The sequence below is a fragment of the Eulemur rufifrons genome, chromosome 15, assembly GCF_041146395.1.
Source record: "Eulemur rufifrons isolate Redbay chromosome 15, OSU_ERuf_1, whole genome shotgun sequence".
Taxonomy (NCBI): Eukaryota; Metazoa; Chordata; class Mammalia; order Primates; family Lemuridae; genus Eulemur; species Eulemur rufifrons.
The window spans coordinates 31472504-31486794 of NC_090997.1; the positions used below are offsets into that span (position 1 = coordinate 31472504).

The 14291-nt window shown below is 34.7% G+C and overlaps 1 protein-coding gene across 1 annotated transcript in view; it reads right to left on the minus strand.

Moving 5' to 3' along the window:
* LMBRD1 (LMBR1 domain containing 1) overlaps window positions 1–14291 on the minus strand; it is a 106699-nt gene that overhangs the window by 54780 nt on the left and 37628 nt on the right. The window contains exon 7 of the mRNA XM_069487961.1: window positions 12922–12995. Within this exon, the coding sequence (XP_069344062.1) occupies window positions 12922–12995 (74 nt within the window). The remainder of the gene's footprint in view (window positions 1–12921; window positions 12996–14291) is intronic.

Below are 14291 nucleotides of genomic sequence, written 5' to 3' on the forward strand. Positions count from 1 at the left end.
TTATAACTGGACTTTTTGCTAAGTATTTTAAACATTTGTCTACAAGGAATTTTAACTTATCAATCGGCATTAAGAATAAACATATTATATGTACTACCCAATTCCGTATTCCAGTCCCAAATTAAAACTTTTTATTTATAATCAGTAATAACAATGGCATTTGCCATGTGACCATTATTCAGAATCATTATTAACCTTAAATCCTTAGAAGAAACATTGAAAACTATCACCTCCTGGTTGCAGCAACAAACTCTGAAGCAGATGTCACATTGCATATTTAAATCTTTTTCATTTTCCTTCTGTTTTTTTTTTTTTTTTTTTTTTTTTTGTTGTTGTTGTTGTTGAGACAGAGTCTCACTTTGTTGCCCAGGCTAGAGTGAGTGCCGTGGCGTCAGCTTAGCTCACAGCAACCTCAGACTCCTGGGCTTAAGCGATCCTACTGCCTCTCAGCCTCCCAAGTAGCTGGGACTACAGGCATGCGCCACTATGCCCGGCTAATTTTTTCTATATAGATTTTTAGTTGTCCATATAATGTCTTTCTATTTTTAGTAGAGACGGGGTCTCGCTCAGGCTGGTCTCGATCTCCTGACCTTGAGCAATCCACCCGCCTCGGCCTCCCAGAGTGCTAGGATTACAGGCGTGAGCCACCGCGCCCGGCCTTCATTTTCCTTCTGAGCACACAACCGAACTACTCTACCCAGTCTCCCCTGTATGTAGGATCACAAGATGGAGCCCAGGATGATGAATGTGGGTAGAAGTGATAATATGCCATTTTTTAGGCTTACCCAAAACCCCAAAATATTCTCAGTGAACCTGTATACATTCTCTCACGCTCTCTGCTGCCAGGTTGTCAACTCCAAGGATGACTTCAGATTGATTTAGTATCAATTTTAATTATTTTAATATTCATCACTGAGTCTCCTTTAGACATTGATTAATATTGATTAAGCCACAATTCAAATAGCAAAGCAGAAATTTTGACAAATCAGAGGTTTTTTTTTTTGATTAATGGAGGATATGAACAAAGAACATAAATAAAAAGAAATCCCAGAAATCAACTAGTTCTATCATGTAATATCAACTCTATAGCATGTCATATTTAGATAATTAAATAGCTGAATATTACCAATACAATTACCCAATGTACAAATTGTTATATTTGCTAAAGAAGAAATACTTAAAACCTTGCATTTTAGATATTGCTAAAACATAAGTTAGTGGTCTCATGATTTCTCTACCTTCCAAAAAAAGAGCAATGGAGGAAGATTCTGTTAGTATTAGAAGAAAATATAATTTAGATAGTGTAGTGGTTGAGTTGTCCCAGTGGTTCCCAATCTTTTTGGCACCAGGGACCGGCTTCATGAAAGACAATTTTTCCACAGACTAAAGGGATGGGAGGTGGTGGGGGTGGACAGTAGAGCTTTGCACCCGGCCTGGAGTTGGGGACCACAGGAACATGCTTGGGACAAGAAGTGTTTTGGATTTTGGATTAGGGATGCTCAACCTGTAGAGTGATTTCCTTCTGGTTAATACAATTCTTATCAAATGTATACTTGTAAAATGTATACTTTGGTAAATATAAAAAGGAAAAAATTGGGTTTAAAATTTATATTTTTAATATTACATTTTATAACCTCAAAACACTGAAAATATGAATTGTAAGGTCCAAGGTACCAAACCATCTCACAGTTCCTTTAATCTTTCCTTATAGGACTTTCCTATCCTTATTATCATTTTGGCCTATTTGATTATTCCACTATTTCCACATCCTTTATTGTTTAAGGCTCTGATGAATGTACAGTATAATATAATGATTATTTATCAATTCCTCATGTTCACATATCATTTTAACGGTCCAACACCAAGTTGCTTTTTACAATCGAATGCCAAGGCAATAATATTTTGCTAAATTCATTTTATACCCAGTTATGTTTCCTTGTCCTCCCAACCACTTCCAAACTAGGCTTATTTTAACCCAATACTTATTTTCCCTCAATACTTATTTTCTTTTGGATAGATTTGGATCCCCCAATGTACTAACTTCAATACTCAAAATTGTTTCCTAAGGAATCTTTTGGTCTTGTCATCATTAATATGGCCCTTATTTAGAATCCACTGCCAAATACAAGGTCATCTAAATTCTCCTAACTGGTCTGCTGGTGTAACTTTCTACAAATCCACCTTCTCCACTATTTCTGAAGTGATCTCACTGTAACAGTCAAGTCAGATTATGTGATTCCACTAATTAATATCCTTTAAAATTCTCCAGGACTAGTAAGAGTGTTTTGCAAAATGTTCTGGTATGAATTCCTAGGATTCTGGGAAGATGCCTGTAGGGTCTCTACAGAAGATAACAAGGCAGCTAGCCATGTAGGGACCTGCTACTACTTTAACCAGAGCAATTCTACTTGTTCATCTGTTTTTTTTTAATATATCAAAACTTCATATAATATTGGTTTTAAAAGTTGTTTTGCTATTGTTTTTCAATGAAAGGTAGAATTACTGGTCTTGTGAATAGACTCCAATTAATGTAATCTTGCATACAAAGCTCTTTATGACCTGACCCCTACCAACTAATTATCCTTAACTCATGCCTCTGAATTATTCACAGTTCTTAAAACATCCTACAATCTTATACTACGTCAAGTTTTGTCCAGCATCTACACTTTAATTCATGCAGTGCCCTCATCTGACTGCCTATCTTCTCACCCTACTTCATTAGCAAATTTCAGTGCCCTTCAGGTCTCAGCTTAATTACACTGTGTCTGAGAAACCTCCCCTAACTTGTCAATGTGCCTTGCTTACAACTCAATTATAATGCATAACAATGTATATTAACATTATTAGTCTGCACATTTATTACTAGATCTGCCAAACTTGGCTAAACAGATTTCTAAACCAGACTAGTAACTACAGTAGACTAAATAGTATGTAACGACTAGGTTCCAGTTTTTTCCTCCTACCTTTACTCTAAGAACAAACATTTATTAAATTAATAAAATGATTTCTCTGGAAAGATAATATTTGACTGAACATTTTAAGAAGAGAAAGCTCTTAATTCACACAGTTATTTCCTTATATGGAACTGACAAATTAGAGTTTAGCTTATTTAAAAAGATTTTAGAAAATAAAAATATGTCCTTAGTAACAACTTCTGGTAACATGGGACCAGAATACAGCTTTGTTTTGTATTTTTAATTGTCTGAAGACAGCAAGTAGAAGAAAGGCACCATCATTTGGTTACCAAGCATTTAGCTTCTTTTTAGATACAATTTCAATAATTATCAGGAAATTTAACTACAATATTTAGATTACGATTAGCCTGACATTATATTAGATCATTAAATATAAAATGTCTTATTTCAAATAAAAAATTTATTATATCTCAAACAAGAAGCAGTACAATTCATCAAAATATGCGCCCAAAGTATCAACACAGTTTTGTCATCTTAACAGTAGCTTGCTTATGCCAGCAGCAAAGAAGCCTAAAGAGCAAGTGGCAATGAAATCACAAGTGGCATTTTCCATAGTTTGTTCAGAATTGAATCTTTTTCCTTGCAAGAAGTGGTCCAATGCCTGGAAGAAGTGGTAGTCAGCTAGTGTAAAATCTGGTCAATACTTGGATCACAGAGAGTTTCCAAGTCCAGCTTCTGTAGTTTGAACAGCGTTGTCTTTTGCAACAGTGGTCCTGCAAGAGGATTGGCCTGTCTCTATTGATCTCAGCTGCTTAATCACAAGCATCCTCATCATTTTGTCCAATTGATTGCAGTAGGCATCCACTGTAAGTGATTGACCAGGGTTCATGAAGCTGTAGTGAATAATACTAGCGCTGGACCACCAGACACCATTAGCTTTTTCTGATGAATATTTGGTTTTGGACTGTGTTTTGGCACTTCACCTTTATCCAACCATTGTGCTGAATGCTTGCAATTGTCAAGAAAATCCATTTTTCATCCACATGTAACAATATGCTGTGGAAATGGTTGGCCTTTATGTCATGACAGCAAAGAAAGGCAAGCTTCAAGATGATTTATCTTCTGATGCTCGTTTAATTCATGTGGTACCCATCTATCCAGCTTCTTTACCTTGCCCATTTGTTTCAAATGGACCAATATTGTTGGAATAGTAACATCAAACCTTGCTGCTAATTCACACATAGGTTGAGACAGATTCGCTTCCACTACAACTTTCAGCTCATCATTATCAACCTTGGTATTAAGTCACCTCCATAGCTCATTTCCAAAATTAAAATCACCAGAATGGAACTTCTCAAACCATTGACACACTGTACGTTCATTAGCCAGATCCTTCCCGAACACTTCATTGATAGGTTGATATTTCAAGCTGTTTACACTGCACTGGTTCCACAATGGAACTCATATTCAAAAACAACACAAATTTTTGACTTATCCATGGTTTCACAAAAATTGTTCTAAAACATTTTTTTGAAAGACAATCACAAGGCAGAACGTGCATTTGAAAGAATGAGAATGCACCTCCACAAAAAATAAATAAATAAATAAATAAATAAGAGGTGTCAAAGTGAAATATCAGAGGTATCAACTTGTCAAACTTAGTACTTAAGAAAATTGGACATTCTATACTTAATAACCTAATACAAAACATTATAACTTTTATGGTCTTTAAACAACAATCTTTTGAATTTAACCTCAGACTTTTTTAAAGAAAATATACAACAAAAAGACTATCCTTTTCAGAAACACAAAACTTTTACTGCTTACTACTGCCCTCTAGTGCATTTCTGGAACATTAACAAGGCTAAATAGTTTAAAATGCTTCTAGGTCAACCATAATTGCCTCCAATTTGTTTCGACTTCCAAGAATAAATCACCAACTCTATTTTAAAACTGAAATGTTTTAAAAATAATGTATACAAAATACATTCCTAATACATTCTTTCACTGCTCAGTTTAGAATGGCACCGTTTATCTACCCACCTCTCCTTTATCTGTAACAATGGTTTCCAACTCTGAGCTTTGGATTACTGCAGAGGGTCAACACCAAGCATTACATACAGACTGAATAAATGTCTTCCACATATTTGTAAAACCGATTATTCAAGGACATATATGCTGTTACAACTAATGGAACAATATAAGTAGTCAAGACTTTCCTCTTAAGTATTCATTGATTTTAAGACATATACATATTTTCTTACATTTAGCATCAGTGAAATTCAGATGCATCTCGAAATTGAAGGCATTTTATAATCACTGGGTAGGCAGAAGTTATAACACAATATCATTACTTGCACATTCACAAATTTGGTCACAGCTGGTTATATTATAGTCACTTCAATTGAGTTACATGCATTCTTGGTACAATTACTGAGTTTAATTGCCACTTATGCCGTATAAGATAGTACTATGATGTGACATTGACACAAAAAGAATATGTAAGTAAGGGGAAAGAGAACTAAGAAGCATAAATAGTAAAGCAAATATTCATTGGAACAATGAGCATAATTTTATATTTTCTTTCAAAGCAAGTGTCAAGTGCTTCATAGCTTAAGAAAGGGACATATCCAAAATAGAAGCTATTTTGCATTTTTCTTTTTAGGTATACGAAAAGGGATTGCCTTTCACACGGTCAAGACAAAAAGCAACAATTAAACAACTTAAATTTACAGAATCGGTATGGTAGCAGCTTCAAAGAAAATCCCAGAGACAAGACGAGAGCACTCAAGAAAAGTTGCATCAATTCTCTTGATAGCAGAAAAGACAATACACTTTTTTAGCTCCCACGTATGAGAACATTCAATAAATTACATAAGATAGTCAATACTTTATTATAAAACAGGATTTGTGTTAAATGACTTTGTGTACCTACAGGCCAATATAAGTGTTCCCAGCAAGTTTAAAGGTAGGCTTGGCTAAGCTATGATGTTTGGCAGGTTAGGTGTATTAAATGCATTTTCAATTTAATGGTATTTTCAACTTGCGATGGGTTTATCAGGAAGTAACCCCATCGTAAGTCATTGCATCTATATTGTATAGTAAAACATGGACATCAATAACCAATTCAAAAAGTGATTCAGAATTTTCAGACTCCAAATATGAAGTTTTCCAACTTATTTTACTATATTTTCCTTGTTATGTATGTAGAAGAGTGATGCAACTTTTGAGAAGTATTTATATAAAGTCCAAGAAATCTCTCTCACTAAATGTAAAACAAAAATTATAAATGGCCAGGTACGGCGGCTCATGCCTTAGAATCCAAGCACTTTGGGAGGCCAACGCAGGAGGATTGCTCAAGGCCAGGATTCGAGACCATCCTGAGCAACACAGTGAGATCCCCCACCACCCCTGTCTCTACAAAAAACAAGAAAAAGAAAAACTTATAAATGATTATGAAAGCAGTCGGGCACAGTGGCTCATGCCTGTAATCTTAGTACTCTTGGAGGACAAGGCGGAAGGATCGCTTGAGCTCAGGAGTTCAAGACCAGTCTGAGCAAGAGAGAGACCCCATCTCTACTAAAAACAGAAAAATTAACCAGGCATCATGGCACATGCCTGTATTCCCAGCTACCTGGGAGAGGCTGAAGCAACATGATCTCTTGAGCCCAGAAGTTTGAGGTTGCAGAGAGGTGAGATTATGCCACTGCACTCTACCCAGGGTGATGAGCAAGACTCTTTGTCTCAACAACAACAACAACAACAAAAAAAAACGAAAGCAATGTTAGGGATTTTTCCTTATAGTAGTACATAAAGTAATGGTGCATCTTATAATCAGTGGCATATACTCAATGAAACATAGTATCAGATGGAAGCCTGAAAAACTTGACTCTTAAAGGGGATTTCTATCTCACACTATTGAGAACCACTGTTCTAGTTCATAAGGTGCTATGGACTGAATGTGTCTCCTTAAAATCCATATGTTGAAACTTAGTCCCCAGTGTGATGGTATTTGTAGACGGAGCCTTTGGGAGGTAATTAAGTCATAAGGGTGGATCCCTTATGAAAGAGATTAGTGTCATAAGAAGAAACACAAGACAGCTTGCTTCCTCTCCCTCTGTTCTCCACCATATGAGGATACAATAAGAACTGCAAACCAAGGAAGTGGGCCCTCATCAAACACCAGATGTGGTGGCACCTTAATCTTGTATTTACCAAGCTCCAGAACTGTGAGAAATAAATGTTTGTTGCTTGAGCCACCTCAGTCTATGGCATTATTTAACAGCAGCCTGAACTAAGACATGGGAATAAGACAACTTTTGATGGGTACAAGAAGAAAATATTTCGTATTTTATTTGTGTATTTGGGAATCCTTAATTTATTACTTTAATTTTCTTTAATCTTTTAGTTTATATTTTACATTATATTAGCATAATATGTAAATATGTATTTATAATTCAAAAATATCCTGGAGGGCACATTTAAAGTTTTATTAACAGGGGTATATAATAAAAAATTTAGCAGTCATTGGTTCTATAGGTACTTCATTGGTCCATATGATACATTGTACATGAAGACATTATTCAACATTTCTCCACTTGGTGGCACCAAAAAATTAAAATATCTACATAGATATTTATGCCTATGGGTTTCACTTTTTTAAATCTAAAAAGTATCAGATTCCCTTTCAATGTAAACTTAGAAGAATATGCAAGCTAATACGTTGTTTGACATTCTCCTCCTAAAACTGAATGCCCAATTATTTGGCTATTCATTAAGATATGGTATAGTAGTCAGAACCTTAGTGAAATTTAAATAATCAACTAGTTTCAAAAATAACATATCTAAGAAATTCACACTTGACTGATACATATGAAGTACAAAAACATGTCTAATGTCAATATAAAACATTAGATACAAATTCTGTAACAGGCATGATTTTTCATTTAATAATTAATTCTCTATACACAGGGTCAAAGTACTCTAAGTATTAATTTCCCACTCTGGGTACTTTAATTAAAATTATACCTCTTCTATTCCTCATGAATATGTACTATACCCTCTTTCATGCTACATCATAGGAAAAGCCCAATTATCAAGCTTTTCCATAATTACTTAGGAGAAAACTTTGGATTCCAACTATAAGAAAATATAATTAGCACTATTAATCATGTATCTATAATAAAACCAGTTATCTATAAGTGGTTGATTTTCAATGAATTTCTGCTAAAGTTTGAATATTACTGGCCCACTTTTACAGATGGGGAAGCTAGGGATCAGATACCAGATTTCACACAAAGATTCACACTCATGACTAGAATTCAGCTATACACACCATGAATGCTCCCTTGAACAGGATCACATCTACCTACTCTTTCTCCCTCTATGCACCATAGGTATTAAAACTGATCAATCCATGGTTTAGTAAAAAACATTCTGAGCTTTGAGCATACTTATAGTGCTATTTATATGACATTATCTGTCTATCCACACTCCCCCAACCCCAATTAACCATCATTCAATTATGAATGCCTCTTTGACTTCCTTGTCTTTGAATAAGCCACATTCTCACTGATCATCATACACTTGTTTTTAGTATTTGGTTTCCTTTCACTGAGAGAGGAAAGAGGTTGTGAATATTCACCTGTTTAAGCTTAATAGTGGCCATTTATTGGGTGGCCAATAGAATGCAAGATTTGGTGGATTATTTAGTTAAATCCTCATAACTTTATTTCTTAAATATTATCCCACTTTAAAGATGAGGAAATTTAGATAGTAAAGTAGGTCAAAGGACTAATGGACTTAAGATCCACACTTAAGCCTGTCTACCAAGAATCATGATTTTAGTCCTCATGCTGCTTAAAGAAAACAAATAATATAACTCCCAGGTAGCTGAATCTTAGTGTGCTATTATTAGTACACTGGAATCTCTCCCCTGACCTTAGGCCTTAAGTGGCCCCGGCCTACCTATTCAGCAACTCTTCTATGTCTTTCTGGTACCCAGTCTCAGTCCAGGCACAAGGTCTTCTAGTTGTTTGACCAGCTTCCTTCAGCCCAGTCCTCTGTACAGTAAGCCTTTACTAACATCATTGATGGGCTCTTGGAAACTGTGACTTTAAGCAAAATGTACAATGAAACCAATTTTACCAAAGGCTAATTGATTAAGTTCCTATGGCCTATTTCTGGTCAGAAAAACATCTCCAAACTTCTAAATAAAGACCCAAACACTTCTAATATTAAACATTGAAATAAAGGTAAGCTGTACCTATATTTAGGAAAGAGTAATAAAAACAAGTGAAATAATCACCCAAGTTTTGGTGAATCAGTGAGTGATGAAGTTTGTAGTGGTGGCGGATGAAATTAAGGAATAAATGTTTGCAAAGTGAAAACTCTAAGGTGCACTTCCTACCACCACACAGTTCAAAACAATAAGAAATATGGTGGGCTAGCTGAGTGCTTTTATACCGCATTGTTCATTGTTGTGCATTTGTATATTGTATAATTTATAGATTTTTATTTTATGATAATCTGTACTCATTCATTCATTCATTCATTTTCCAACCTCTTTATTCTAGTTCAGGGTCACGAGTGGCTACAGCCTATCCCGGCAGCTCAGTGTACAAGGCGGGAACCAACCCTGGATAGGACACCATTCCATTCCATCGCAGGGTACACACACTCATACCTACTCCTACTAAGACAAATTTAGACATGCTAATTAAACTAAAGTATACATCTTTGAGATGCAAGAGGGAAGTGGAATACCCATGCATACATGAGGATAACATGCAAACTCCACACAGACAGTGTCCCAGTCAGGAACTGATTTTTTCTTTCTTCAGCACTACTATAACAAAACAACGTTGAATGAATGGCATTATATGAGGACCGCTGTATTCTAAAAAAGTAAAGCTCTTCTAAGGATATTTTAACTCATTCAGTATGATTATTATATTTTGCTTAGTTGATTATTTAAATGATAATTTTCAAAGTTTCAATTTGAACAACATGAAATATTAGTTTAAGATATTTACCTTTACAATAATATTGTTCCTACAGAGCAGCTCTCTTTCATATAGTTTTAATAACTCCACTCATTTTGTCCACTCCCACTCCTCACCCTCATAGCTTATATAATTCAGAGCCATCAGAGTACTACTATTAAAATGTTTCTCACATCCCATTACTTTTCCATTTAAAACCTTCTAATGACTTATACCTTCAATCAGAATAAAATACAAAATCCTAACCATGGTCTATAAGGGTCCACATGATATGGCCTCTTGTTCTCATCTAACCTTTTGCCACTCTTCTTGTTAACTGAGCTTAGCCACAATGGCTTTGTCTCCTTGCTAGTATCTGAATACAGTGTACATGTTCCCACCTCAGGATCTTTGCACTTACTCTTCCATCATGGCTTGCTTTCACTCCTTTCAGGTCTCTGCTCAGATGTTAGAGAATGGGGTGGGGAATCTGCGGTCTGGAGGCCACATGTGGCCTTCTGCATCCTTGAGTGCAGCCTTTTGACTAAATCCAAATTTTATAAAACACTGGTTCTCTCTCCATTGCCCTGTGGGAACTGGGATTCAGGGAACCAATACAAGAAAAATGCTGATCCTATGCCTACTGCTATTGCTGTGAGTGACAAAGTTCTTTGTCTCTGACACAGAAGTCTTGCATCTTCAGCCACCATCCATAAAACTCACAGGCTGCAAATAGGGTAAAATCTTGGGCCCTTCATAGTTCTTGACACTGACATTAAATAGTCTTTTTCCATTTGTTACTCTTAACTAATGGTTCATCAACTGCTATAGCCTCATTTCCCTATAGTTTTCAAAGCACTTTTACAAACAGTATCATCTGACCTTCAAAAATCCCTGTGAGGCATTTTCTATTTCCATTTAATAGAGAAGACACAGATCCAAGCAGGTTAAAAGATAAACCCAAGATTAACATAACAAATCAGTCAGAGAATAGCAATTAGAATCTAGACCTAACGTCTAATTTGTTAAGTTGTGAATGCTTCTTAAAAGACAAATAACTAACATGGTGTAGACATATTCTGTGTCATAGAAGGATAATCACCCACTGATATTAGATGGCAAATTCCTTATATGGTAAGACATAAAAACACAAAAATTACAAGGAGTAATAAAACTGACTACCCAAATAAGCTTCTGTAAGATATTAAAATGCAAGTCTTTTAGGATTCTTTTATTATACATTATGACACATGAATGAGCATGTAACAAAACTAGATTCTGCTATTACACTAATAGACCATTTCTTATGTCTGAAGGAAGACATAATTGAGCAAACATCCAAAAATGTTTCCTTTATAACCAGTATTTTCCATCTTTGCAAGAATTAAGAGTGCTTTAAACATAAACTTTATTAATCTGAAAGGTTTCAGATAATTTTAATGCTTCTTACATGCTTGGGGGTAGATAAGAAAGCAGCATTTATTACTAGCTTTTCCTCTATAATTTGAGCAAAGGACTCAAAGAGCAGTCTGTACACAACTTTGTTAGTCATTTACAATTCACACCTTATCATTTCTAGAAAGACTAAAAAAAAATTAAAGTCTAAGAGCATAAGATTAGATCCTATATGCTAGAGAAGTATCAAGTTATATAAATTATCTGATTTTAAAATCCCTATATCCCCAAGTAAGATAAATCTACTGAAACAGTAACAGATACTGGTCTATGGTTCAGAGTCCTAGTATACTTATAAATCACTAAATCTATTATAATATAGTATACAACCACCTTCAGAGTTTATAAGTTATAAAATTTGTCTCTGAATATTAAATTTCCTAAATACAGATAAAATGATTGTGACTAAGTAGCTCAAACTCTTCTCTTAAGCAAAGAAAACTGAAGAAAACTTGAAGAAAGAACTAAAATATTTTTTACTTGCTGATTTTCCTGAGATCTATATAGACTCTAGTTATCAGCCCTTTATCGGATATGTAGCGTGCAAATATTTTCTCCCATTCTATAGGCTGGCTGTTTAGTCTCATGACAGTTTCCTTGGCTGTCAAAATGTGGGCAAAGGACATGAACAGAAACTTTTCAAAAGACAGACTAATGCCCAAAAAACATATGAAAAAAATGCTCAACATCTCTAATCATCAGGGAAATGCAAATCAAAACCACAATGAGATATCACTTATCTCCAATGAGAATGACCTTTATGAAAATAAAGTCCCAAAACAATAACTGTTGATGTGGATACAGAGAGATAGGAACACTCAATACACTGCTGGTGGGACCACAAACTAGTACAACCTCTGTGGAAAGTAGTATGGAGATACATCAAAGAGCTACAAGTAGAACTACCATTTGACCTGGCAATCCCATTACTGGGCATCTACCCAAAGGAACAAAAGACTTTCTATAAAAAAAACATCTATCCTAGAATGTTTATAGCAGCACAATTCACAAGTGCAAAGATGTGGAAACAACCTAAGTGCCCATCAATACATGAGTGGATTAATAAAATGTGCTATATGTATACCATAGAGTTCTACTCAGCCACAAAAAACAATGATGATCTAGCACCTCTTGTATTATCCTGGATAGAGCTGGAGCCCATTCTACTAAGTGAAGTATCCCAAGAATGGAAAAACAAGCACCATGTGTACTCACCATCAAATTGGTATTAACTGATCAACACTTAAGTGCACATATAGTAGTAACATTCATCAAGTGTAGGGCAGGTGCGGGGGGGAGGAGGGGATGGGTATATTAACACATAATGGGTGCAGTGCACACCATCTGGGGGATGGACACATTTGAAGCTCTGATTTGGATGGGGCAAAGGCAATATATGTAACCTAAACATTTGTACTCCTGTAACACGCTGAAATAAAAAAATTAAAAATTAAAAAAAAGAACTAAAATATCAAAAAGGAAAATACAATTAAGTTCAATAGATTACCAAGGTAAAAAAATTGCTTTTTAAGGCAAGTCTTTAACTCCATTATCATCATTACACTTACTGTGTAAGTTATAGCTGCCAACATTCCAATCAAGGTCAGAGAACTAATAGAAAACGACAATGCAGCTAAGCCATCTGTAAAGAAAGAAAAACTTTTAAAAAAAAAATGTACATATATACTATGCAAATGTTTATATTCAGCAAATCAATACAAAATATAAAAAACTGGTCTCCTTAGACATTCTGAAGGAATAAAAACCAATATATCTTACCATGTCCTTGAAGCACTAACTCTAAGTGGAGAAAAGAGTTTGTAAAGAGCTCTTCACGAATTGATTTGTAAAAGATCTTTCAGTCTAGCTAAGATTTTCTTTCCTTCACCTCTTAAAATTAAGAGGAAAATTACTAAATATTGGGCCTAAAAAGAAATCAACAAACTATTAGATGCTCAAAAGGTAATAAAAAGATCACCTGGCTTTTCTCAATAACAGACCCTGAGAAATAACATTATGTAGGAAAGTTGTCGACCTTGATCATTCTCCTTTCTCCCCTCAATCTTGATACTTAGTTTCTTTGTTCTTAATTTTCAGATAAATTTTTAATACATAGCATAAAACTAAAATCTTAATTATAGAGTTTATTTCACTTTATAATTTGAAAGGACCAATTTGCCTACTTGGTAGAAAAATAAAAGCAAACACCATGGAAAAATAGATTCAAATGTAACATCAAAAAAGGGAATACTATGTTAATGAGTTGGATTTAGGAAATTTTTTAAAGAAAAGCCAGTACATGAGGGGCAGAGGTGATACTTTCACATAAATATATCAGATTATATATGAAATGCTATGAAAATTGGAATATTCTTAAGTAGGAATAATTTTTCCAGTTTTAATACAGGTCCTATTGGGCTTGTATTGATCTAGTTCAAATGCAGGTCCTATAGAATCAAATACAAGGTTTTGATTAATTTAGTGAATTAACATTAATTTTTTACAATTACCAATAAAATTATAATGATCTATCTTCTTAAAACTCATTTCTCAGTTTTATATGAGGTCTGTCCGGAAAGTATCCAGCCATTGTTAATATAACAAGAACAATTTCATGACTGGATATTTCCCAGACAGACCTCGTATAACACATAAAGTATGTTATTTAACAAATTCACAAATTATGCAAGGCAAATTTTTATGTCTTAATTTTTTTAAATTATATTTTATTGAATCAAAGACATTTTGATGCTGTTACTTTCTTGGTCTTACCAGAAGTGTCGACAGAAGGTTTTCACACAACTAGGGCAGGGCTGGTATCTGGCTGATAGCAATTTTAAGGTACTATCATCACTTATAAAATACATCCCAAAAACAGAGACATAAAAATGTCAAAAATTATGTGTCTTAGAATTGATAAAAATGGAGTATCATGCTA